Raw genomic sequence first — 22,709 nt, 5'->3', positions numbered from 1 at the left:
ACATTCCTATTTTGACCAGAGAATACCAAAGAGCATACAAAAAAAAACCATATTTACTTCATTAGTAATTTCAATCTCAGGGATAATTTAGCCTATGTTTCTACTGATTTAACTGACATTAGAAACAATGTGTGAAAGTGAATAAAGAACGTAAGTCTAAAACTCAGGAAATGGAGTTACAGTTCTGAGTTTCACTGAGTTCACTTGAACAGTTTTGAAATTGTTTATTTTATTTGTTATCTGAGTATAGTTGACACAGAATGTTACATGAGTTTCAGGTGTACAACATAATGACTTCACAAGTTTACACGTCTTGCTATGCTCGCAAGTGTAGCTGCCGTCTGTCCTCATACATCTCTATTACAATATCATTGACTATATACTCTATGCTGTTTTTTAAAAAAGAGATAGGCATGAGCTACTACATCAGGGATCAGCAAACTCTTCTTTAAAGAGCCATCTAGTAAATATTTTAGGCTCTGTGGCCCAGATGGTCTCTGTCACAACTACTCTACTACTGTAGAGTGAAAATTATCACAGACAATCATGTAAACAAATGAGCTTGGCCATGTTCCAATAAAAATGGATTTAGGAACCCTGGAAATTGAATTTCTTATAATTTCTATGTGTCACAAAGTGCTATCTTTTGATTTTTTCAACCATTCAAACATGTATAAACCATTTTTAGCTTGCAGGCCTGACAAAAATGGGCTACCTGAGGGCTGTAGTTGATGACCCTGTACTAGGTGATCACATAGGGCCTGTCCTGGAGGCTCACTGTTACTGGTGTTGGCTTTTCCCTGGGCTGCTACCTCTACCTGCACAATAGATAAGAGAAAAGCCCTGAACTGAAGACTATATGCATTGGTCCTCAAACTGAAGGGTGTATCATGATCACCTGGAAGTAGATTCAAATTCAGATTCTTTAAAATGGAGTCCACATTTTTAACAAGCATCATAGGAGATTTTGATGCATGTGACTTTGAACTGTTAACAAGAACCTGGACCTGAATATAGCATGAACATCAGACACAGATGTAATCTCCCATAAACGGGAGATTACAAAACAGTGAGATAAGAAGCACAATAGAAATAAGAAGGAACCAAACAAAGAATACCTGATATTCTGAGAAAAGTGGATACTAGGGAGTAGTTAGAAGTTAGCATGGACAAGTGGGAGGAATGTGGCAAGTTTAAAACCCTTTTCTCTGTGGAATACTTAATTGGGTGCTATAAATACATTCTGCCCTGGTTGAGAAAAGAAGCGTGAGGACAAGAAAGGAAAGAAGCAACACACTACAAACAGGAGCTGTAACTTCCCTGCAGGGGAATTTACTTTCTCCCTAAGCGGTACTGCCATTTGCGAGCTCTGTGACTATAGGCAATTTCCTGTATCTTCTTTGCCTCAATTGGCTCAAACTTCATTATGAACTTCTAAGGTTATTGTGAGGTTTAAATAATGTAAAGTGCCTAAAACTGTGATTGGCACCAAGTATCTTTCAGTAAATATTTTTGATGTTGATACTGATTTTTTTTTTTAGCCGTGATACTGTCCAGCTCCTTTTAAAGATGATTGAACTGAGGTCCAGAGAGATGGAGTGTGTGTCCCACAGTGGGACTAATTAGGTAAAGTTTGGGGGGGGGCGCCAGAAGAAGGTTTATCATTCATTCTCTGTAAACGTTATTTTCTTTATCCATGGAAATAAAGTATGAAGACCACGTAAGTTCTGGTCCCTTTCCATTCTGACATTTTCTAATATATACACATTTGAAAATCACATAAAAATAAAATTGGAATGGGTGCAAAGGAAGGTAGCGCATGATTATTACCATTAGAACCCAAGCAAATAGGTTACTTGAAAAGGAATTCTTCAGAATAATGGGTTTAGTATGCTTCTTTTGTTATTTCTAAGGAAGAACTAAATGGGTAAACTCTTTGTATTGCCCTGGCTTCCTTTTTTATATTAAAGAATGACTAATGGATATTGTTTCTGTCTTCTGCATTTTCTCCAGTGCTTTTCAAGCACTTTGAAATGCTTTTCTTCTCCTTAAGACTTTTTCCCTTACCATATCAGAGCTAAAAAGAATTGTTCCAAGACACAGCCTATAATTTTGTCATTTTTGCCCTGATTGGGAAAAAAAGGTGGGGGGACAACAAAAACTCAAGAGTGGATTCACGGTGTTAGCCATGCCTGGGTTCACGGTGTTAGCCATGCCTGGGTTCACAGTGTTAGCCATGCCTGGGTTCACGGTGTTAGCCATGCCTGGCTGAGGAGGTCAAATCTAATGGTGCCGAAAGAGAATACAGTCCATCTTCAAGGAGGTTACTTTTACTTATTATTTTTTTATCTTTATAGGCTATCTCTCCTTTTTAAGTGTTATTGAGATATGATTGATATACAAAAATTGCACCTATTTAATGTATACATTTTGATGAGTTCGAACTTATGTATACACTCGTTAATACAATATCACCACAGTCCAGGTACTAAGCTTATCCATCACCTCCAAAAGTGTTCTTGTGTTCTTTTGTTGATGTATCTTGTTTTCGTTTTTGTTTCCGTGGTAAAAATACTTGATAAGAGATCTGTCTTCTCAGCATATGTTAAAGTACACAATACCATATTGTTAACTAAGGGTACCTATGTTGTAAGCAGTCTCTAGAATGTATTCATCTTGCATTCCTGACACTTTATATTCCCTAAGCAACAACTCCCCATTCCTTCCCCCTCACTTCAACCCCCTGAATGTGCTGAATCTTTTGTCTGATCTCAGAAGCTAAGCAGGGTGGGGGCTTGGTTACTACTCAGGTCAGAGACATTAATTTTAATGTGACATTTTAAAAGATTCAAATATTTATCGATGGAAATACAGTGTTTTTGGATTATTAAAGTGGAAATTTCATTCTAAAACATCCAAAAATTCCTGACAGCATATGATTCACTCTTGAATAAACAGATGACAGAAACATGATCAGTATTAGGTAGATTTACCTTTATTAATTTAATAATCAGTATTTGCTCAAAGCATTTTAATATTTCTCAGTATACATAACATAACTAAAGTAGAAACTTTTATTCATGTCTTAACATAGTTCATAAAAAACAAGCATTTATTGAGACTTTTAAAGACAGACTCTTATTCACAGAGCTTACTGGCTACTCTGTAAACTAATCATGTCTGGACCCATTGGATCCTTACATTGCTGTGACTCTCAGCATGACTTGGTCTCCTCATTTTTGTTTTTTTTGTTTGTTTGTTTTTTTCACTTGAAGGGTGTGGGATAATTACTGCATTCAGTTGTCCTCTTGCCTTCGCGGAAGGACATGTCAAATTAGCATGTTTTTTTGCTTCTGACTTTAGGGAAGGTAAGGGGCCTAGTGATTGTGGGAAGTATCTTGAAGGAAACCTCTGTTTTATGCCAGCAGGTCCTTTATGATAAGCAGTGCCTTTAGCAACTCCTGTTCGTTTTTTTCATTGTGAGACGTGTTAAAAGATAAACTGAAGCATATTAAAAATTCTAAAGGTTTCTTTATACAAAAATCCATTCAAATTAATCAGCAGGTTCAAACCAGAAATGGTTAGAAGCTCCCCCCACCCCGGCCCCGACAGGACAGGGGTGGGGGGGGGGTCAGAGACAGACTGTGTAGAGAGAGTGCCAACTCAAAGAAAGAATCTTATTTGATTGGCTCTTGTAAAGCCTAGTGAGCTGTTTGTGATTGGCTGTCCTTGGCATTTCAGTTCCTTAACCTTGTGGCATTTTATAGGGTCACATTTTGGTTTGCTCATGTAGCGTGCCATGGTATTAGAGCCACCTCAGTCTAATGGCCTCCTGTTTAATTAATTTAACAGCTTATTTTTTAAATAGGCTTCTGCTGTCTTCAGGGAGGGGAGGAGTTATTAGCAACTCCTTGCCCATCTTGCAGTGTATTTTTTTTTTCATGACATTCAAAACTTTAAACTACTGCCAACATTCTCGGCACTCAGTGTTGAATTATTGCAATTGCTTACACATGGTATACACTTCTCAGCGTCATTTGTTTACCTCAGTGAATATTCTTCACCCCTCCTTATTTTTTTTTTTTTTGCTTATTTATATTTTAAATTGAGGCTTGCTTTCCTGCAGTGATAAATATAACTTGTTCAGAATATGTTTTCCTATTATTGATACTTTTGGAAAACTCTTTAGGACTTTGTTTTTGCTTTTATTCTCTTGATTAATTCTTGTACTTTACTACATTAGCAGCTTCCTTGGTCGTTTTTATTACTGTTCTTCTATTTTAGGCCACTCTTAGCTGCTAACCTGCTACAGCAGCAGTCCTGTGCCTCAACAATGTCCACTAATTCTCTCCATTTTAAGTTGTTTTGTATTTCCTGTAGTCATTTATATGCCCCTAATGAAAATGCTAGCATTCCACCTTATTATCATTTTAAATATTATGGAAATATTTGAATAATGGAAATAAGTTAAAATAAAGAGTAACCAAGTATCAAAAAATAGAATGACTGAAATACCAATTAGATGAACAAAATAGAGATAGTTTCATAGAGAATTGTAATTTATAGTAGAATTAAATATCAATAACTGTATTAAAAATATAGCTATTGAAATTAATATTATTAAATATTATAGTTAACAATGAAAATGAATACCATAAGTATTCCATGCAAAAACAAATCAACGTAGGCAAACATTCGAAATCCTATTGTTATTGCAACCATTGTCTTTAACTTAAAACTAACAATAAGAGTTTTGCATGCCAGTTATTCTTTTAAAAATGGGCTTTAAAAATTTTAATGTTACTGAGTTTTTTAAAGATTTTATTTATTATTTTAGAGAGAGAGCGAGAGTGTGATTGGGGGGTGGGCAAAAGGAGAGGGAGAGAGCATCTCAAGCAGACTGCATGCTGAGTGCAGACCTGGATAAGGGGCTCAATCCCACAGCCCTGAGATCTTAACCTGAGCCAAAATCAACAGACTGAGCCACCCAGGTGCCCCTCTAATATCATTATGAAAAGGATTTTTTTTCACCATTAAAAGCTACACAAGGAATTCTTATGTTTTTAGGTATAAACAAAATCAGTTCATGTGTAAAATTTGGAAATAGCCAAAATTCATGTCCTGTTCATGTACTGCGTTTTCCATCAAAGAATCCCCAGAAACTTATTGGTGATGTGCATTTAAATTTGAGTACCCAGTCAATTCATCTAATAGGAATTGGGAAGGAAGGCTGGTCAGCCAAAGTGGAGCAGATTAAAAATAAAGGTATATTGTGTTCTCATTTATTCAATAAGTATTTGTTGACTGAATAGAGGTAGTATAGTGATAAAAATTTGAAACCACCACAAGTGAATCTGTGTTTTCTGCCTCTAAGCTATTTGGTCATTCACTAGGATAAATGGATTCATACATTAAATCATTGATTAACTAACGATTTTCTAAACTTGACAAGAGTCAAAATCTCACAGTGCAGACCTCTGAGTCTCTTCTCAAAACAATTCGATCATTCATTGAATCTGCTCAGTTTCACAAGTTTTCAGTCGTTCACTGAAAGACGCTGAAAATGAATGTTACATGTGAGCTGATCAAACTGCATTAGACGCTATGAAGTTGTTTTCCATGGGTTTTAGTATGCTTCAGTGGTGCTTACAGATCAATGGCCAAGACCTAGCGCTGGAAAGTGAAATAGCTATTGGCTTGGGGTCCTAAATTCTGTTTGAATAAGTATCTCAATCTTTATAGTTTCCCAATTAACACAAATCCATATAACAACACAAATCCAAACTATTGCAGCTGGAGAGTTGCTTAAACATAAATCATAAATCTCTACTGTTCTACCAGTTACTTTGCTTTTTCATGTTGCAACGTCAGTGGAATCTAAGCATGGAATTCAGCTAAATTAGAATAAGTATATGTGTAGAAGCAAATTATGTGTTAGTGTAGTGAGATTTCTGTAAGTCTCACTCTTGGAATTGTTAATTGAGTTTGGGGTAAAAATAGATGAAAAGAATCTTTGTTAATTAGACATGGGCACTGTCTGGAAGTTCTTGTTAAGTAGGTAAAGGCAACTATGAATTCACAAATATCAGAATGACAGTCCCTGGAGAATTAGGATGAAGAGTAGACATGATTTATTTTAAAACAGTAGCTGGGTAATTTTCAAAGTAAATTGAAATGCCTGTGCCACATAAGAGTTATAAATAAAAGTGATAAAAATGTAAACAGCATGATTTTTATTCCTGGGAATAATTGAAGATATTTTCTAACTGTATCTAAATTGTTTTGCCAAATCATTACAGGTAAATGCCCCTGCTATCAGACCACAAAACTGTAGTCTTGACCTAGATAAATTTTGGATTGTGTATGCAGTGAATCACTTCAGTCATTTTCACAAGGCATTATAACATAATACTTAAACAACAAGTTTTAACGGTATCAAATCTGGATTGGAAACCTGTCTCTGTCATGTCTTTTTCTCTGTGACCTTATGTATATTAGTTATTCCCTCTGTGCTAGGTTCTTCATTTGTAAAATCAAAATAATACCCAATTTATAACGCTATTAGGAGGATTAAAAGAGATTATAGTAAAAGCTTGTAAATTGCTTTGCAATTTGTAGCATGTAATATATACCCAACATATAACAACTATTATTATTGCTAATAGTTCTTAATTAGAAACTTAATTCCTAAATTTCTTTTTTCTTGTTTTTCGGCCTTCCTTGTCAAACTTCGGAATGTCCTGTAGATTAATATTTTCAAAAAATAAGGAAGAGAAAAACCAAGTGAAAATTAAATTAAATTACATTGCTTTTCTTTTTTCACTTTAAGAATTCTGTTGGCTGAAATGAATTTCTAGATACCCTTGGAATTCCATTTTTCCATCTAATGTCAATCTATTTTAAATCTAAAGCATATAAACACAGCATGTACTTCAGTACATCCAAATCATACTTCAATATACTTGTAAACATTTTGCAGTATTTTAAGACACAATGAGACACAAAGGTCTGGTTAACTTTCACTAAAGCTGGCCTCCCATGATCCTGTTCCTATCCTCCTTTATAGTTGCCTGTGCCTTCTGCCCTGTCTGCCTCCTTACATTCAAGCTGTGAATATCCTATAAGACTAGGTCAGTACTTCTCATTCTTCCTTTATTTTCTCAATGAGTTCTTCCATTCTCAGGGCTCCTTGCTAATCTTGAATCATGTATGAACATTGGAAAGATTTCAGGCTCACACAGTCTTCCACACGAATGACTTAATTTTCCTCTCCATGTATAAATTTTCGAGAACTTTTCCATCCAATTTTTCCAACTCCCTATCAGTCTTTTCCATTCATATAGTGTGTTTTCATGCAACATTCAGTAAGTATTTCTAGAGTGCCTCCTACTTGTTAACCAGTGTCTTAAAAACTGGGAATAAATAATCAGATATAGTTTTCTGGTCTCGAGGCACTCAGTGGCAAAATGGGCAGTCAGAAAATAACAGCTAATTGTGATAAAGAGTGATAATTTGTACAACATGAGTTATTGGAGAATGCTAAGAAATTATATAACTTAAATCCCTGGGAGGAGGATGGTCCCAGAACCCATCTCAGAGTGGGTGACATACAAGCAAAGACCCAAAAGGTGATCCAGAGGCAGTCAAGAAGGAGGAAGGGGTGTAGAGGAAAACCCCAGTCTACCTCCTGTGGTTCTTTACTCTCACATAACTACCACACTTACAGCACTTCTGATTACAGATGTGTGTGTGCATGGGTGGGAGGGGAGCGTTCTTCCACCAAACATTCTCTGAGACACCAGTGGGTATCCTACAATTTAGCTTAATTCTGACACTTCCTGGAGATAGTGTCAGATCCCACAGGTTAAAGGCTCAGTCCCACGTGTCTACTCCCTTCCACTTTTTTTTTACTTTTTTTAATTTAAATTCAGTTAGCCAACATATAATACATCATTAGTTTTTGATGTGTTGTTCAATGATTCATTAGTTGCATATAACACCCAGTGCTCATCAGGTCACATGCCCTCCTTAATGCCCATCACCCAGTTACCCCATCCCCCCACCTAGCTCAGATGTCAGTTGTAAATAAAATTTGTCACCCATGTTCCTGACTGATTCGCTGTAAATCAGAGGTTCCCATAACCCCCTCTTTGGATTCTACTAATTTGCTAGAGCAGCTCAAAGAACTCAGGAAAACAGTTACATTTACTAGTTTATTAAAGGATACAGATGAACATCCAGATGAAGAGAAACAGGGCAAGGTCTGGGAGGGTCCCAAGCCCAGGAGTTTCTGTCCCTGTGGAGTTGGGGTGTGTCACTCTCCCAGCACATGGATATGTTCTGTTCACCAACCTGGAAATTCCCTGACCCCCATACTTCGGGATCTTTATGGAAGTTTCATCACATAGGCACGATCGGTCATTAACTCCAAGCCCTCTCCCCTTTCTGGAGAATCGGGGGTAGAGTTGAAAATTCCAAGCTTCTAATCATGGCTTGGTCCTTCTGGTGACCAGCCCCCATCCAGGAGCCAAAAATAATCTGACAGAGGCAAAAGCAAGAACAAAACTTGGAAGATTGGCTTGGAAATATCATGGGTTTGGAAATGTCTAAACACAATGGGTCAGGCTCTCAGAAGCTAGATGAGCAATCAGGAAACACAAATAAGGGTTGAGGAGAAGCAATAAGCCAGAGAACAAAAAGCACACAGATGTCAGAGTTTTAGTTGAGGTACTACAGTTTTTTTTAGTCTCTTGTCCTCTATCTTCATCCAGATAGTGTTTGCCCCAGGAATATTAAACAATCTATAGTACTAGGAACACAAAGAGCTCCTGTTCTTCTGTCCACCTGAACAGTTTTCTCCCATTGTCCCCAACTGGTAAATTCTTAGTCATTTTTCAAAATCTCCATTTAGAAATTCCATGCTCTGTGTTACCTTCCATGTCGCTGGTTATATTTTCAAGGACACTTTCAGTTATAAGTGACAGAAAAGCAAGTTTGAGCAAAAATGAGAAATTTTGGGCTCATATTAATGAAAGACCAGGGGTAGAGATGATTTAAGAATGGTTAGAATTAGGAGCAGATGTGATTCATCAGGGCTCTATCTTTTTCATGTGCTTTTCTCCGTGAGCTAGAACTGATGGTAAACACTCATCCTGATCAGATCCTACCAGCTTAACCCCCATAGTAGAAAATGAATCTTACCCCATACCTCTGCCACAAACATCTCAAGAAGTATTCTGATTTCCCCGGCTTGGATCGTGTATCCATTTGCCCTAAGCTCTGACCCCCTAACTGACAGTCTCTAGAGTAGGGAAGGAAAACTCCGCAGTGAAAATGTAGGATGTTGTTTACAAAAGTAATATTGAAGGGATACTGGGCATTTAAAAAGAAATGTCAACAAACAGTTGATAAATCATGGTTGATCAATTAAAACGACTGTGGGCAGTTCCCCTTGACCAGAGTTCTATGGGCCTTCAGTGGATTGATAAACTGAAAATGTAGGCACAATTATGCCTGGATGTGAATCTCTCCAGGGAGGGGTCCATACCTTAATGATATAGAAAGGATTCCAGGGTGGGAAGGTAGAAATACTTGGAAAGGAAATACTTTGTCCCCATCCCCATCCACTATGAACTTCCCTGACTTAAGCCATGTGAGGCAATTTGACAGAAAGTAGAAAGTATCAAGATAGGAGTTAACTTTTGATTCCTACTTAGTTTTCATCACACTCTGTTTATCTCCATTTAATCACTTGTTAAATGTGGATCATAAAAACTATTTTATAGATTAAAATAGTTTATCACAGTGCTTGACACATGGTGAGTTTCCAGTACTTTCTCGCAGTTATGTAACAACTGGGTAAACCACAGAGACTACCCAGAAGTGATTCCTCCTGCCTGCCATGCCATCTCATTTGTAGTAGGTCATGCTCTTTAGCAATGAGGGATCCAGGACTACTTTGGTATCCTAGACAAGTCACTGTCCCCTCCCTTTGACAGCATTCCCTGCCAGTGAGAGCCCAAAGAATGTTTGAAGTCCATCAGCTTCTTTTCATTCTGCTTGTGCTTACAAGCTAGTTCTCAAGCCATCTCCTGCATTTGCTTCTTAAGCCAGTTGGGAGAATTTCCTAAAGAGGACTCTGCTACCTAGAGACCCTGCGATTTCTAGGTGAATTTCTCTGCCCTTTGAACACATTAAAGAGGCTCAACTCCCAACATTGCATTCACAGGAGAGAACCTCTCACTTTTTCCCCCGTGAAAGAAAGAATCAAGATTATTAACACCTACAATTAAATCATATGCTGAAGCTTTGCTTTCATAACTCCTCAGGATAATCTGTTATTGGGCAAAAACAGAACAGAATAAAATCATTTAACAGTGATAAAGAATATAGAGGATTCTACATCTATTCTGTTTCAAAAACCTAATTTGCGGGCTTAATTAAAAACAACAACAAAAAAAGTAGAATTTGTATGTTGGTTGTTATGTCTTTCTTAGAACTGCCATGTGTATACTTTGTAAAACACTTGAAGTTTGTCATTTTTTTAACATAGCTGCACAATTATATTTGCATACAGTGTTTTCCATATGAATTTGGTGTTTTGATGTTTATTATTTATTATTATTATTATTATTTAGGGTATTAATTCACTGAGTCATTCAGTAAACTTTTATAGAGGGCCTGCTTTAATTTAGGCACTAGGCCATGTTTAAAATTTATCTGAATTACTAAACCAATAGAAATTATTCTGAAAACAGAGTTAAATTTGGTGTTTAAATGTTTTTTTTTAAAAAGGTCTCTCTTCACTTCTAGGTAGATTAAATAAAGGAAGAAAATGCATAGAATTTTAAAATTTATTATTAACTTTGTCAACAGATTTGTTAAGTCATGGATGTTATCTTAGTGGAATGTCAGCATACAATGCTTGAATTTTTAAAAATTTGTAATAAAATTTCATTATGTAATGATGATAATATAATATTATTCTTTTATTCAAGAGACAAGATGTTAAGAATTAATATAAAAATGATATGCCAAGGGACTATTTTATTCTTATTGTTCCTTCGATATAATCCATTTCTGTGCTAACATCAAGAGAAATGTCTCTGAAGGTTCCCACACACTCTAAATCATTATCTTTTGTTACTTCTGAATGAATTAGGCTTACATTCTTTGTTTACCCCTATCCATTCATTATTTAAATCAACACATTTTTGTTGAATAAAATAAACCTTGCACATAATAATATGATGTGCTGCTTCATATGAAAATGTTGTTTTCAATAAGGTATTCCTTTGAAAATTGTTTTCCCCTGAAATATTATTAGGACTTCTGATAGCTAAATAAATAAGCAAAGTGATTAAGCAAATAAAGGAAAATAATATTAGATTATAATCACTGAAATACCCACAATAATAAACAGGGAAACTATAACAAGTGGTTGATGATGGCAAGGTATGTTTTCTCTGAGGAATGGCATTTCAGCTGAATTTTGAAAGCTGGGATTATGTTAACTGTGGTCTGAGCTGGGATAGAATGTTTCAGGCAAGAAGATAAAGTTGCTAAAATCTGAGTGAAAATGAGCCCAGTGTATTTGAGAGACAGGAAGCCATTGTGACTGAAGGGATCATATAGGATATTCTAGACTTTGTTAAGAAGTTTAAATTTATGCAAATAAATTGGGAAAACATTGAGGTTCTTTGGAACGCGGCTGACACAATGTAACTTAAGTTTCAAAGGTGAATCTGGCTCCTTTGTGGAGGATAGCTTGTAGATGAGCGAGAGTGGGAGCAAGGGAACCAGTTGTTTGCTGATTGCAGTTCAAAAAGAAGAGCATTTACAGAGTTGTTCTTCATTATTTGGTGATAGGCCCTTACGAAAGGATATGCTGTATGTTCAAATGCTGGAGGTCACATACAAGATACCTGATCTCAGGAACACAGCATTGTGCATCTGGGCATTAAAGCAGTGGCAGGGATGGGGACAACCACCCAGCTTCTTGACATTTTATGTTTATTTGGTGATTATTGGTCTATGCGACATACTGGTCTCATATGTGATTGACTATTTATCGTGTATTAAATCTATGGGCATTGATTTCCCCAAGAACCGATACTAACTCATTATCTGAGTTGATAATATAATAAGATTTGCCAGGAAATAAATAAGGTATGGTATTAATGTAAAATACTTTAAAAAAATATGTGTAAATAGCAACTATATTTTAAAACACCATTTAAAAATGTTAGAATGATATTTTTCCTCTGTTTATTACTAAGATTACTTAAACTACAACTATCTGAGAATCTTTCTTAGTTGAAAATATTATGTCTGTAAAGTTGAGCTGAAAATTTTCAAGAATTAATTCCTTTTTGAGAAGTCTTCTGCAAATTAACTATAGTTGAATTAGCAGCACTAAGATAATGGTCATTAAAATGATAAGGAAACCAATTTAATTCTAAGTACTCATGATAGTGCCACAAAATTAAGTCTAGTTTATGTTATTTGCTTATTTTAAAATTACAGTTATCCTACCTCTTAGGGTGAATGAATGTGCTTATAACTAGCCTTCAGCCTGCAATATTTTCATTTATCTTTCTTTTATACTTTAAAAATATAGACCCATATGAATTTTATCACATTTCATAAATTAATTTTAAAGGTAATTTCTGAATTAACACATGGATCATGGCATTAATTTAGACACATTTCCAACTATATAGATACATATTTAACTAGAAAATATTTTCTTCAGTAAATTTCATATTCATGTAATTATTATTCAAAATGCTAACCTAAATGTTAAAAATATTTTAAGTAATAACAAGAGTTATATTAATGTTTATTTTCTGATTATTTGTTTGTATTCATTAGTTCTTAACCACATTTGAATAAATTCAGTTTTTCTATACTTTATGCTCTAGTTTAGATTTTTAAGGCATAATGCTTTTATTTTGCAGATTGTTGCCTTGCGTGAACAAAATGTTCATATACAAAGAAAAATGGCATCAAGTGAGGGGTCCACAGAATCAGAACATCTTGAAGGGATGGAACCTGGTCAGAAAGTCCATGAAAAGGTATGACACATACGACATGGTTCTACATGGAAATATTCATTTGCTATATCATTTGACAAAATATAAAATATGAAGTCCATGTGATAAACATTCTTTATTATTTTTTGATTTGTTGGTCAAAAGTTCATGATGACTTTTCATTTATTCCTTTTAATTTGATCTTCTTAAAAATAATATGTATATGTGTATGCATAGATATATATTTGAATTTCTCAATACTTGCCGTTAACTTGATTCTCTGAAATAATTCAATTGTATATCTAATTGAATAAATATATTTGCACAGATAGGTATATCTATGATATATATCCAGGACTTTTTAAGTATAATAACAATAATTTTGATTTATAAATGGTATTACGTACAATTGGCAACTCATCTGTGGCTTATCACTGCAAAAATTTTTTTGGTAATCTCCTATTTGGTTTGGTATTTTCCGTGTGTTTAAGAAGGTCCTAACAGTGTTCCTGTTAATGAGAAATTTCATAAAAGGATATCTGAAGTCTTGGGACTTTTACTGGTTTTTAGAAGGGAATTATTTTCCTTTGGTTGGGTCTTCTACCCAGGCTAAGAACACCAGCAGTCTGCTTGGCCCTTTTAGCCCAGAAAAAATTTGTTTCCAGCACAAAATTTGGTCAGTTGCTGGTAGGTCTGGAATCAGATAAAGATGACATAGGCTTTGCATACCCTGTGCCCGAGGCTTAGACAGTCTGCAGAGATATTTGCCGTGACCAGTTACATCTTCAGATGGTTGAACTCTTTAAGCATCAAGACTGCATGAATTAGGTAGCTAAATTGGTTTCATTGTCAATGTCAAGAGATCTTAGAACATAGAGATCAAGAGGCAAGTGACTGGACCACGAAGCAATAGCACCAGACTTCTTACCTGAAAATAAACTGAACACTTCCTTACTTATCCAGTTGAAACAACTGGAGGGGCTTATGTTTCTTCCTCCAAGTATGAAAGCAAAGGAGGCCAAGTCAACCAGACTAATTTCCTGAGACTGTCATCAGTTCTGGTGGCTGAGAGGCAAATAGCTCTTAATTTAAGGCTTCACTGTTTTAGCCTTTATCCATGTATTTTATAGAAATCTCAAGCTGAGTATTAAAAATAAACTACAGTCTGACAGCTAGGTTTCATGAGCTGTATTTCAAATTTGAATAAAATTATTTCTCGTCCCTTCAGATAAGTAAAGTGACATTAATTCAGTAAACAAACCACCGAGCTCTTTAGAATAAGCTGTTTGCACTCAAAACTCAGTTTAGGAAACTAACATGTAATTTTCTATTACTGTTTCATTGTAATTATGTCATCAGTAATACAGTGCTATACCTTTTCTCAGAGAATTATAGAATCATACTTGTTTGGGTATAAAAATGGACTTTGTGGTCATGAAGTCTTTTTCTTAGAAGTCTACAAAACATTGCGTTTTTTTTTTAACAATGCTGTATTTATGCTAATCCAGATAAGAATTAAAGATATATGTATTTGAAAGGCAGAAAGAACTTGAGATCTTGTCTATTCCCTAACAAACCATTTGATATTTAAAGCGTTCGTCTAGTACTTTCAGGAGAGAAGAGAGTACTCACACACATTTTTTTTTCAAACGTTGTTTCTTTTAACATATAACCCCTAAATGTCCAGGCATTCTAGAATGTAAGACAATTCATGTCAGATTAACTTTCAGAAACTGGTTCTAGTATCAGGATGAGGACCTATGTATAATAGATGTTTGTCTCTATTGGACTCCACAGAGTCTAAGGATTCTGAGTAGTTGGTGATGTAAAGTACTTGTCTCTTTCTTTGCCTTTTCGTTCTTGAAGAAGGCATTTCAGCCAGTAAAGAAGAAAAATTCCATGCCATTGCTAACTTACTCTTCCTTATGAATGTAACTAAAGATTTTTAAACATTGTAATTATTGGTATTCTTTTTTTCCCAATTTCCCAGAATTGTAAGAAGAGTGATTTCCAAATGCTTTGAAATAATGATAAACTAGTATTGTTTAAAATAGCATGCCCCTATCTTCTGAGTGTAAACCTAAAATATATATCATGCATATATATTTTTTTCTAATTTAAAATAAGTGACCTGTTTCAATTCATATTACTACTGAGATGTCAGTCAGGAAAGTATTTTGAAAGTTTGAGGGGTTTTTTGTTTTTTCTTTATTGAGGTATAATTGATATACAATGTTACTTTAGTTTCAGGTGTACAACACAGTGATTTGATGATATTTCTATACCTTGCAAAATGATCACCACGATAAGTATGGTGACCATCTGTCTCCATACAAAATTTATACAATATTACTGACTATATTCCCTATGTTGTATATCACATCTCTGCATCTTATTGATTTTATAACTGGAAGATTGTACCTCTTAATCTTCTTCATCTATTTCATCCATTTCCCAATCCCCTTACCTCTGGCTACCATCACTTTTATTTTCATGTATTTATTTATACATTCATGTCACGCTTCTTTGCCTGCCATTTCTTTTTTTCCAGTTTTATTGAGATATAATTGACACATAACGTTGTTAAGTTTAAGGTATACCACTTGATGAGTTAGCATATGTCTATATTGTGAAGAAATTACCACAGTAAGGTTAATTAACACATTGATTACTTCACCTAATTACCTTTTGTGTGTATGTGTGTGCATGTGCTAAGAATATTTTAGATTCACACTCAGCAACTTTCAAGTATATGATACAATCCTACTAATAATGGTCACCATGCTGTATATTAGATCCCCACAATATTCTAACTGCTGACATTTATGGATAGAATATGAAATGATATCCTAATCATTATATTTATCATCCTTATATAAATACTCCTATCTTACACACATACACATTATAAAGCATCTTTACTTTTCAAAATTATTCTGTTGCATGATTATTTAAAGCATTTCAAATACCAAGTGTTATAGGATTGTAATTTAAATCCTACCACTTAATTTTTTATTGAGAATTGTTTAAAAGGCTATTCCAACAAAAAGAAATATTATATTTGGGAGTCTCTATACAATGAAGATTATCAGTTAAGTATGACTGTAGTAGTAATGCATAAATTGCAAAGTGGTGGTTGGAGACAAATACACAAAACTATTGTTAGATACTATGGAACTGCCAGAAGGTGACTTGTAAATCCTAGTCACAAGGATTACCCTTTGCTTAGGGTAGTAAAGCTACTTAAATTACATAGTCAGGGTGAGTTATTAGCCAACAGATGTTTTATGTTGGTGGCTTGAGAATTCTTTTGACAAAATAGTTGATAAAAATAGTCTCAAAAAAGCACACTCTGAAACGGCCTTATTACTCATAGAAAAGCTGTGTAATTATTATCAACATTTTAAAAACAAAAAATTAAAAGAAAAAGTAAGCTTAACTGAAACTAGTTTAAATGTTTCTGTGGGCCATAAATTTAATCAGTTGTTCTAGAAGAACATAAATACTCATCAGATAATAAAAATTTTCAGGACACTAAATTTTACCTCATTAAAAGTTCAGAACTGGGCTCAATACGTTTCTTCCTATTAATTTCTAGAGGCGAATTAATTTGTGAAATTTTTGCAATAAACACACTGTTCTTGTAAAGGAGATAATAATGCTCCTGACTCATATACTCTGTACTTCCAATTATTTTTTGCAGCTGCAAATATTTGCTAAGTGATGTGGATAAGTGGGATGTTAGACACTGGTGGAGATTCAGAAGACATTGTCTCTGTGATAAATCTGCTGAGAAACTAGAGTGGAAAATCAGCATGCCTCAATTAATATTGTAAAACATGATAAATAAGTAGTGTCAAAAATGATATTAGAGTTTAAAGGAGAGATAAATTAATTGTGATGGGAGGTGTTAGAGAGGCAGCATGGAATAATGATTTGTTTGATGTCAGTACACCTGGATTCAAATTCCATCTCTGCCAATTACTAGCTGGGTGACCTTGAACTTTAACCTCTCTGAGCATCAGTTACCGGAAAATAGTCATACCCAACTTACAGCTTTGTTGTAAAGAGTAAAGACACTGACTATAACTAACAAAACTTGATTACAAGCAATAAATAGTGATGGTTATATTTATTAAAACTATGTTTTCATGGTCATGCATTTTTCAATGAATATTTAGTGGCAACCTTATTGAAGGTGCTAGGATATAGGTTCTGGTCTAGGTGGTTGGGAGGTAGTAATGAACAAGGCAGATGAAGGCACAGGCAATAAGTGCATATAAGAGGGAGTGAATGTGATCAAGGGGCAGGTGTGAAGTATGTTAAATAGACATGGCAAGGAAGGTCCTTTTTAGGAGGTGGGGTTTGGACTGAAACCTGAAAGAGGACACGGATTCAACCACATGGAAAAACTTAAAAGAGTTTTTGAGGCAAAGGAAACACTAAGTGCAAATGCACCAAGGGTGAGAAAGAGCATCTCTGGCACCTTCTTGGGAAGAAAGGATGACAGGGTCACTGAAGCCTAGTACTAGGTCAGGGGAGAGGGCAGCAGGAGACAGGATGGAGCAGTGAACAAGGTCAGATCATGTAAGTTCTTGTAGGTTGTGGTAGGGAGTCTAATTTTATTCTCAAAGCAATGGGAAGATATAGAAGTCTGTTAACCTGGGAGCATCTTAATTAGATTTTTTTTTTTAAATCATTTGCACTGCAATTTTATATCCGTCATTTTTTCACACATCAGACTTCCAAAGTTGATAGAGATGTTCCTTTTCTTAATTTTACCGATAATGAAATTGAGACTTAGAACAATTAAATGACTTATTTGTCCAGAGCAGGACCACAACCCTGGTCTTCTCACCTCCAGGCAATATTATGCCCTCATATTCCTTCTCACATGCCTGGATGATTTCTATAGGTGTTACTGTCAATTTTTAAAAAAATTCATTCTAGGGGCGCCTGGGTGGCTCAGTTGGTTAAATGACTGCCTTCGGCTCAGGTCATGATCCTGGAGACCCGGGATCGAGTCCCACATCAGGCTCCCTGCTCGGCGGGGAGTCTGCTTCTCCCTCTGACCCTCTTCCCTCTCATGCTCTTTATCTCTCATTCTCTCTCTCTCAAATAAATAAACAAAATCTTTAAGAAAAATTCATTCTAAGCCAATCTTAGTTTTTCTGATCTTTTCTTCTTTTATTATTATATATATTCATTTGTTTTTTAGAATTGATTATTTCATTCTCTTCAAGAGTGTGCTTTTATTTTTATTTTTATTTTTCCCACAACTTCTCCCAGTTATTACTGGTTTTTTTTTTTTTTGTTTTTTTTGTTTGTTTGTTTTTTTGTTTGGTTTTTTTGTTTGTTTGTTTGTTTTTTACTCTGAACAGATCCTCCAAGGCAATGGCATTCCAAATTTTTGATCATGGCAAGCATGACTCTTAAACCTAGGCAAGACAGGGCTGTGATTTGGTGGGCCTTGCCCTTCTACTGGATGAGAAGTTCAGGAGACCAGGGGAAATCGCACACCTGTGAGCCACACCACCACCACTTCTTGACCCTATGCCGGGTACTTGGAAGCCCAGACACTCTGATCAGACAGACCTTCACCTGCCTCCAGGGCCTTTATTGACTTCTTCCCAGGAGCAATGTCTGTAGTCTATCTGCACTCTAGTGCACCCATTCCTAGACTGAAGGAGTGTGGCCAAGGGATGCCTGTTTGCTGGGGTTCCACAAAGTTTGAAAATGCTGGCTGAGGTATCTATTCAGGCAAAACCAATTCAGTATTCTGGAAGGAGCTGAGACTAGGAAGAGAAAGGGAGCAGACAACAGTCCAGGGGCCATAGCTGGCTAAGTCCTGCCATAGAACTTCAAGGAGACTGAGAATTATTATTTAGAATTTGGTCTAAAAGTCAATGTGAAGGTATCTTTTCAAGGGATGTAATAGGTTATATTTTTACTTGACAGTTTGCTGGCTTGATTTATAATCGTTAAATATTTAGATTTATGGTAAATGGACCTCTCTTCATTGTTTTGCCCTGGACCCCCCCGGATACTGGGTACCTACCTGTCAGCTACCCACTGTAAGAAATACAATTTAATTTCAACCTTTTACTCAGCAATATATGTATTACATCTGTTTGCATGTATGTGTAAAACTGAAAAAGAAGTCTCACAAAGCAATAGTTACATTTTACCATATACAGTACATTTTGATATTTCTTATTCATCAGTGACTGAAACATTACTTTAGTTCTTCACAGAACTAAGGGTGAAGGAGGTGGCTATTTGTCAGTGACCATACAAAGTGTGAGGCACCTTTTGACATGTGAAGCCCTCTCTAGGCTGGTGGTTCTCTGCTCCCCCCTCAAGCTTCCTTCGCTTGTCATCCTCACTTTGAACCTAGGTGCTCTGAATGAACCAAGCTGTTTGCTCGCTTTTCAAAATTGTTGTTCTTGTTATTCTTTTCTCTTAGAATCTGACATTAGTTCATGACTGTTCTTAAATTGAAATGTAACATAACTTAAGCAACAGTAATATGTAAATGTAAAAGCTGAATAAATACAAAATCAGAAATGGATTTTTATTCACATTTTTTCAGTTCCTTAGTTCAGATAGGGAGAAAAAATTATGGCCAAAAAATTCACAAAACAAAATGAAGAATCAGTGGCAAGAATAATCCTCAGTTCAGAAAATCTAGGAACTAAGTGTGTAATGTTTGCTTTGTAGAACTTTGGTCATGAAGGACACTGAGCTGAAATGTTATAAAAAATGAAATATGGCATGTGCCTTTACCAGAATTAAGGGTTTTATGGATTTCTAGCAATACAATGCTGTATTTTAAATGAACCACCAATGACAAAAATGGGCACTTAGGAAAAGTTAACATACGAGCAAAATGATCCTCAGTGATGACAAAAGGATTTTATTTCATCATGCTATTATGGTCTAATTTAAAATATCATAATATGAAGATTCTGCATAATCTCACACAAAGCTGATAGCTGTACATTTAAGGGTTTGGCTTATGAATATACCATATTTCTAATTTAAAATACTAATAAACATTACTTGGCACAAATGCCATTCTTTTAGAGTCCTCTGCTAAGTTCTAGTTGAAAGTAGTTACCCATGGGGATGCCTTTGGTGTATTCACTGCATTTTGGCCATTTTTATATGCCTTCCTCACTACATGTCAACTACTGCCAGCAACTATTCTTCTAGAAATTTAGTCTTTGTCAATGGTGGCCTATTTTATGCATTATTGATTAAGCCCCGATTTCTTCTCTGTATCAAAGATAATTATCATTTGGATTTGTTTACATTTGAATAGCTCTGACAGAGTATTTTCTTCTGTGCATTGATCCCATATATTGTAATCTAATTCCTCATAGGAACTGTGTATACTTCTCTTTTATTCTTTATTTGAATTTTCAAGCAATGAAACCAAGCAAAGGGATGGGATTTACGAATTCGCCATCTTAGGGGTGGCACGTCTCTCAGGAAAGAGAAGGTCCAAGTATAGCCCTTGACACATATGGCTGGAGTGGCTTAGAGGTCTATGACTGGCTTTGAAAGGGCCCAGAAGAGGCAAGTTTAGGATGCCCCATGTTCATTCATATGCACATGAAGTTATACCATATCAGTTTTATAGGAGCTGAGTTGAAGAAAAAACTTGTGACCAAAAGTCAGGCATCTTCTATATGCAATGGCAAAAATGAGAAATAAAAATCTAATGTGTGGGAACTCATTAAGCTCAAAATAAATGTCTCTCTGAATGCAGTGCCTGGGTTTTTATGCTTTAACTATGGCCTTACTAGATGGGAAGAGAAAGGGGAATTGACTTGCCTATCTTTGAGAGCAGATTCAGTATCATTTATATTATCAGCCCAGATATGAGGGCAGAAGAAAGAACACACCTTTGTTGAAGTAGGTTATCTTCAGACTTTAAAAGACTGATTCACAGAATTTGACAGAAAGTGTGTTCATTTATCTCTATCCTATTGGCATAATTTGAGTGTTTATTTTATACCAAGGATTTGCTCCCTTAAAGTGATGTAGAGAACAAATACTTTTCCTTCCCTGTGTATTGTTTCGTCTGATCTGCTGAGTCAATCCAGGAAAATTTTTAAAGCTATTATTTAGATACTCTGCAATTGACCTACTTTTATTTTTCACTTTTGTTGAGTTTATCCTTCTTATCATTTCTCATGAAGCCCTCGTGTGCCAGGAATTTAATGTGTGTTTTACAGAATCCACTTCCCCAGAAAGAGAATTCCTAGGACAAAAATATTAGGAAATGTTGTGCTATACATTTTTGAACTAACATCTTAACTGTAGTATTCATTAGATTTTTTTCTTAATATTGTCAAGCTCCAAGAGGAGCAGTATTCAGCTTTTCCTAAACTTGTATGACCAGAAATCCCCTTTATCTGCAGGGAAATTGCGTATGCCAGGATGAGTATTCTGAAGAATATTCCTTAATGCTGGCTCTGGCCTTTTAAAGATAGGCAAACCCTTCTTCAAGCCTGTGTGGAGATTTTATTAACAAAGGCTACACACCAATATGAACAAGATAAATAACTGGTATGAAGCCCTTTACAGCTTTCCCAAAGTGCTTTTACACAGTTGTTTTATTTGATGCCTGTAAAAACCCTGTGAGGTTTGTAGAGCAAAGATTACTAACTCAAAGTCCCACAGCTTGTAAACAGGAGGAGGCAACATATAGTATAAATATACCAAATATTAAAAGTGAACATGGGTGAAGAAAGGCAGCATATCAACTACCTGATTTCATGGATTTCAAACTATAAGAGTATTTGCTTTAAGCAAAGTCTTAAATTGTCCGTGTGTCTAAGAGGATGAAAGGGCTTATTAGACTGAGCATAAATCTTTAAAAAATTCAAAACTAGGGGCACCTGGGTGGCTCAGTCGTTAAGCATCTGCCTTCGGCTCAGCTTATGATCCCAGGGTCCTGGGATCGAGCCCCACATCGGGCTCCCTGCTCCGCGGGAAGCCTGCTTCTCCCTCTCCCACTCCCCCAGCTTGTGTTCCCTCTCTCGCTGTGTCTCTCTCTCAAATAAATTAAAATCTTTAAAAAAAATTCAAAAGTAAATCTTAGACAAAGACAACTTTGTTGTCTCCTGTGTTGACATCTCCAGCAATCATCTAGTCAGTTATACTCCCCCAGCCATTCTTATTGTGCTGTCCTTGTCATCATTTTTTTCTTTATCCCATTCCTATAACACACAAAATTCTTCCAACTAAAAGAAAAAAAAAATTCTCTCTTGACCTTACTTCTACCATCAGCTATTGCTCTATTTTTGGCTCCCATTTGCCACAAAGCTCTTCAAAGAGGTTGTCTACTCATTTTCCCCAGTTGCTTTCTTTGCAGTTTTTATAAATCTATTCCAGTAAGGTCTTTGTCCCACCACTCCACATAAACCAATCCTGTTACCATCACTACTTGGTAATTTTATACTGGTAAATTTTATATTGGTAAATACAATGGCCAATTCTCACCTTTGTTGTAGTTAATGCCTTAGATCACTCTTTCCTCCTTGATTCCCCCCCTTTTTTTATTTACTTACATTATAGGAAACCACACTCTGTTTTTCTCTTACTTCACCAGTGGCTCTGTCTCAGTCTCCTTCCTTTCTTGGACCATATTCTTCTTCCTGACTT

At 35.6% G+C, this 22,709-nt stretch overlaps 1 protein-coding gene across 9 annotated transcripts in view; it reads left to right on the top strand.

The window, feature by feature from the left end:
- PPFIA2 (PPFI scaffold protein A2) overlaps window positions 1-22,709 on the top strand; it is a 462,519-nt gene that overhangs the window by 310,796 nt on the left and 129,014 nt on the right. For all 9 annotated transcript variants that reach the window (XM_088025652.1, XM_028105432.1, XM_088025651.1 and 6 more), the window contains one exon: window positions 12,960-13,076. In XM_088025652.1, the coding sequence (XP_087881778.1) occupies window positions 12,960-13,076 (117 nt within the window). The remainder of the gene's footprint in view (window positions 1-12,959; window positions 13,077-22,709) is intronic.

Source organism: Eumetopias jubatus, unplaced genomic scaffold (genome assembly GCF_037043125.1).
Source record: "Eumetopias jubatus isolate StellerSeaLion01/CBP00866 unplaced genomic scaffold, mEumJub1_p1.0 scaffold_8, whole genome shotgun sequence".
Classification (NCBI taxonomy): domain Eukaryota; kingdom Metazoa; phylum Chordata; class Mammalia; order Carnivora; family Otariidae; genus Eumetopias; species Eumetopias jubatus.
The sequence above is the reverse complement of the archived record's forward strand: the minus strand, read 5'-3'. Positions and strand labels throughout refer to the sequence as shown.